We start from the raw sequence: 6,003 nt of genomic DNA on the forward strand, positions 1-6,003 counted from the left end.
TGCTCTCTACCTAGTTCTACGTACATTTATTTTGCAGGATGTTTGGAATGCGACGCAAACGGACCTCAGTAAGCTCTGTTTGCGTAGACTGTGTCGAGCCATTTAGTGGAGATCCCCGGTCATGGATATCTGAGACAGTGTGCAGTCAGTACATATACCTGGATATCTGATTTGGTAAACAATAACAAGTATTATAGCTACATAGCCTGTAATGGGAACTGGGGGAGGACATATCCAGACAGAAATAGAAACAATAAACAATGAGAATAAATTAATAATACTATTAAGGGCGTATCTTTATCTTTTCAGTAGTTCTTTATGATCAGGTAGGTTGAGTTGAGTCTCTCTCTGAGTATTCTACAGTCTCCCAGAGTAAGATAGCAGACCGTGTAAATGTCATATCATTGTCTCTCTACACAGTAATTCATAGAGTCACGGGCCTATACGTATGGGCAGCAGGATTGCAGGACCAGAGGCAGGGCTCTGTACAGATCTCTCCCCTGGCCACGCAGCTCCACTTTCCCCTTCACTCACTGTAGATGGTGCCCATCTGTGAGGCGATCATGTGTGGTGGAGGGAAGGAGTCGAAGGCCTGGATGTCTAGGGGCAGTTCGTAGCGTGAGGCCTGGAAGAGGTAGGCTTGAGGCCCTGGCAGCCCGCCCAGAGAGGTGGGGGGATAATGGGGAAGGGACGAGAGGTAGTGGGAGGGGTAGTTCCTCTCAGCCTCGTGGGGGGAGGGCTCTTGCTTCAGGGTGAAGTTGCTGCTGATGCTGAGGGGAGGAGTGAGGGGCCCGTCATAAGGGGGGGTGCCGTTGCTACTACAATCTTTAGGGGAGGGGTGCTGCTCGTAGGGCACTCCCTTGAAGCTTTTCATGTGGAGTAGGTGGGAGGCCTCCAGTGAACCGTAGGGAGGGCTAGGCAGGCCTGTAGAGGGGTAGTGACCACTCAGTGGTTGATGACCACAAGGCTGGCCCCCTAGACCACCCCCGACTCCCAGAGCGCCACAGGGCTTCTCATCCAGCTTGTTGATCATCAAGGGGGCTGAAGGCCCCAGCTGGAGACACCCAGCCACCAGGTTGCTAGTGGGCTGGGACAGGCCTTTACACAGCATCTCTATGAAGCCGTGGCTCTCTGGGGACTGACCGCTCTCCAGCACCTCAGACAGGGCCCATATGTAGTTGTGGGCCAGCCGCAGGGTCTCGATCTTGGACAGTTTCTGGGTCTTGGAGTAGCAGGGCATGACCTTGCGTAACACTTCTAGCGCATCGTTTAGCCCGTGCATGCGGGAGCGTTCGCGGGCATTGGCTTTGCTGCGTCTCGCCTTGAACCTCTCCTGTCTGGCTCTGGTCATCTTCTTCTTCTTGGGGCCCCTCCGTTTTGGAGCCTCGTTCTCTCCGTCCATTCCAGCCTCCTCATCACCATCATTATAAATGTCTTCCTCCTCCTGATCCTCAATGCCTTCGCTGCCATGCCCAATGCTTCCGAGGCCCTCAGGGCCCAGGCTATAGCGCCCCCCCATCTCTAGACCTCCCTCTCCATCCTGGGAGCTCATGTCCTCCTCTAGCCAGCCCAAGGAACTGACCAGCTCAGATACCTCTCCACGTTTAGACATTGTGATCTGGAGAAATAAAAAACACATATTTGATCAAGCACATTGTTTCCTGTTTGCCATAGAAATCAGGACAGAGCTGAAATGAGCAGACATGCATTTTGAGATGGATAATTAGGGATGGCACCACCATCCCTAATGTAGTAGGCTAAGTATTATTGAAATGAGTCGACCTACTTACTGTTCCCATTATATTGGTTGCCTAGACATGAGATAATCCTTTCAGAACTGCTGTGTGGACAGCGCAAACAAGCTCAGGAAGCTCATTTTCCATCCCACCGAATGGATGAATATTTGAGCAGATACAGAACATCTCTCAACTCTGACAGAAATATAATTGAGGAAAATGTGTTCAATTTCCAGTAAGCAGTATAATTCTGTCGTTGGTAGTCGACCTAATGTGAGACACTTTGGGGCTAAACTCGGTGGTTCCCTGCTGTTGATGTCGTGATTTTGGAGACACTGTCAATCTGGGACACGAAGGGATTTGTCCAGCATATAAAACCCTCAGATTAAATTGAGGGTATATAGACGAGTGAACAAACACGGGAACAAATATATTCTGCATTAACAGCTAGATTTGATTTGCTGAGCGGAATCAATACCGTTTTAAATCAAATTTTGCTAGCAATTGTTATAAAAAATGCCACTACACGAGATTGATTTCTGAGTCCAAAGGATATAAAACGTTAATTGTGGACACGGGTGAACTTTCTCAAACACACCAGAATCCAAATAGCCCAATCCCTGTTCAAGAGCAGACATTATTGTTTAAAAACTACATTGTCCTAGTTACTGACTGAGAAGCCGTGCGTAAAAGTGCGACAGTTTCCTACAATTGTAGGCTAACTGTATTTGACACGGACAATAGTAGCCTATTGCATATGGTAAAATAGAAATCATAACATGCTGTCTATATTCCGCCAGTAGTTAGCGGTCTCACTTTCTTGTTGATATGATCCGATAATGCATTATAGTTTCGTTTTTTGGTGGCATTGGTATGGGACGATTATGAAGAATGTCATCTTCATTAATTGATTTTCCTGTTATAGAAAACAGTAAATAAATGAATATAAATGCAGTTGACAGTTATTTGTATCTGTTGGCACCATTGCTCCATGTGTAACTCTGTGTTGTCTGTTCACACTGCTAAGCTTTATCTTGGCCAGGTCGCAGTTGCAAATGAGAACTTGTTCTCAACTAGCCTACCTGGTTAAATAAAGGTGAAATAAAATAAAATAAAATAAATAAAAAATTGCAGAAATCCTCTGTGATCAATGCTAAATGATCTGGAACAGGACCGCATGAAAGTCTTTATTTGATAACATTAAAAACTCACCTGTTTACAACTCGCACTTCCAAATTTGTCAGACGTCTGGCTAACTTCCAAAGTCCCACTACCAACGAAAATGATTTAACTCAACCGTTTCTTTCTGTTGCGCACAGTGTCACAGTCTTTTCCAAGTTCCCTTTCTTTCCCTCAATTATCCATCAGTGCGCCTGAGACTTTCATCTCCGACTGGCACGAATATGTCGGAGTTTAGCCTTTAGGAGATTGACTGGCCCCTCCCACGTGCGCCTCACCCATAATGTCAAACGCGCGTGGCGGGCTCGAGCCCAAAGTGTCCGGTCCAAACAACCGTACATGCGTCACCAATGTGTGTGTGTGTGTGTGTGTGTGTGTGTGTGTGTGTGTGTGTGTGTGTGAGAGAGAGAGTTTTAGAAAATGTCCACAATTCCATAATTATTTTACACAATACCATTTGTCCAAAATTGTCACGTTATTATTTTTCCCCATTTCAAAATATTATTGCATATCTCATAGATTGAAATAGGCAACCATGAGAATTATTTTGCAATTCAATGCATTGTAAAATGAGGATTTGGGTCTCAATTAAGATGTCTATTGGAAATGTGAGAAGTCTATAGCTACGGTTGTGCTGTAACCCAATTTGTAATTACCTTTCCTAAACAATTGGCGGAGCTCATTCTGCACAATACTTTAAATATTCATTAAATTAGAACGCTTGGATGACCGCATCATGTGTTGGAATCATGTTACAAAGCGTTTCGGATATTTTAATTACGCACAGTCTGAGGAAGGGACGCTCATCCATCGCGGTATGTGTAAGTGATTTTGGCAGCTTGGTGTGGTAAGAGCAGGTGTATGCGTTGTTCACCCGTCCATTAATTTGCTTCTTCCACTTATTAGCTCCATATACCCTACTCCCCCGTCTCTGTGTCCAGGAACAGTTGGATGAGTCAAGCAGCACATAAGTTATCTGATTTCAACCGGTTGGTGCGCCAGAACGCTCTCGTAATATCATACTTTTTTTATAAATAAAAGTTGTAAAACGAAAATAAAGTAGATTCAACTCAAGACTTAATCATATCTGACGGAAAATAATAGGGCCTATCAGTTTCAGAAAATAAACAAAAGTTGAGTTTTATATCAAATCTACTTTGTTTTCGTTTTACAACTTGTATTCACACACACACACACACACACACACACACACACACACACACACACACACACACACACACACACACACACACATACACACACACACACACACACACACACACACACACACATATATATATATCTATATATATATATATTTTTTAATAAATTACATATTTATATATATATATATATATATAAAACAGAATAAGTATTCAGAAATCAGATAACTTATATGCTGCTTGACTCATCCAACTGTTCCTGGGCACAGGGACGGGGGAGTAGGGTATATGGGGCTAATAAGTGGAAGAAGCAAATTAATGTTTAAATTGGGGATGCTTTGCGATGGGGTAAAACGCTTTTTCAAAGTTCATTGCTTTAACTGGTAGTTTAAATGGTATTTTAAACGTTTAATGAAACATTTTAAAAGTCCTTTAAACACTTAAACCTGTTTGTACACATAATTCCTGCCTGCCCCTAGCATAATTTAGTCTGAGATCCGTTTCTTTTTGCAATTTCACAACATCCGAGTCATAACAAACGCGCATCATGTGATGTACCCGTGCGTGGCGAGCCGCGACGCAGTAGGGGCTCTATTGTGGTCGGATGCCATTGACAGACCAGGCTTGCGGGTCGCACGTGCCCCGCATTGATCCCATTGTGCTGCATGAGGATCACATCTGTTCTTGTGAGTCGGCTCCCGGGCTTTCTTGCCTCTCTCTCTCATCGAAAAAACAAACTTTTACATCTCAGTTTCCTCTCTAACTTATGTTCTCCATGCCACAGGTAAAAGTAAGCTATGCATTTGTCACTTTTCATAGACAGACAAGTTATGCTTACCATGTCTCATGCAGACAGTCCACACTGCAGGCCTACAGATTTAAAACATTGCTTGATCTTTTAGATGTTGTAAAGATGATATATTGCAACATGATTGAGTAAAATGAGAATTTTAAAATCCCATGACACTAAGTTGCCGGGCTAGGCTATAGGACTCTCTAGATCATTGGATGGACAGATGGTCAGATATGGAGGGGAGGGGGGGGGGGGTACGCCTGCCTCACTTGATATCTCGTGCTGAAACAGCACTGAGATAATGGAATAACGTCCATACCCACATGGCCTTTTCATTCCTCATCAGCGCATTGCCATGGGGGCGAATGGATAGAGTGGGGATGGAACGGTTTGGTTTCTGAGTGTTTGCACGTGCTTGGGTGCACCGCATCGTCCTATCGAGAGCGTGGGACTATAAGGTTCTATCTGCAAAAGATGATTCCGAGATAAATGGCTTTAAAGTTCAAAACCCTCATTGGTTTGAATGTCAGCAATTTTTCATCTTGTAATATTTTGAACTTAACATGAATTGGGTTATTTAGAGTACCATATAGGTAGAGAACATTGAACAGAACAAGGCTATGTCAATAACTACATGTTGACAGAATTGCAGACAGAACCCTATCGTCCCAAGCTGTCCCCATGTGTGTGTGTCAACCTATGTGTAACCAGACTCAGTGTCTGTCATGTGCACCTCTCTGCTCCCTCTAAATATCACAGCCCACATGTAACCCCTGTCCAGGTAACCCCTGTCTCCCAGGTAACCACATTCCCCCAGGTAACCCCTGTCTCCGAGGTAACCACGTTCCTCCAGGTAACCCCTGTCTCCCAGGTAACCACATTCCCCCAGGTAACCCCTGTCTCTGAGGTAACCACGTTCCTCCAGGTAACCCCTGCCTCCATGCCAGTCATCACACTTGCAGCCTGCTCCGGGAACAGTAGCTCTGGGAATGATGAATAGTAGTGTTCCTTAACTTCCCACAGTCCTCACCAGGGGGGCATAATGTCCCTCCTGTCTGCTCCAATGCTGTGATTAAAATATCCAGTTGGACAAATATGAGAAGAAAACAAATATTAGGTGAATCTGCCAATA

General features: G+C 44.4%; 1 protein-coding gene across 1 annotated transcript; it reads right to left on the bottom strand.

The window, feature by feature from the left end:
- Positions 1–526: 526 nt before the first annotated feature.
- LOC135504003 (neurogenic differentiation factor 4-like) lies at positions 527–1,612 on the bottom strand. Its single transcript, XM_064922242.1, has one exon. The coding sequence runs from the start codon at positions 1,610–1,612 to the stop codon at positions 527–529; it is 1,086 nt and encodes a 361-aa protein (XP_064778314.1).
- Positions 1,613–6,003: the final 4,391 nt, after the last annotated feature.

Source organism: Oncorhynchus masou, chromosome 18 (assembly GCF_036934945.1).
Source record: "Oncorhynchus masou masou isolate Uvic2021 chromosome 18, UVic_Omas_1.1, whole genome shotgun sequence".
NCBI classification, from domain to species: Eukaryota; Metazoa; Chordata; class Actinopteri; order Salmoniformes; family Salmonidae; genus Oncorhynchus; species Oncorhynchus masou.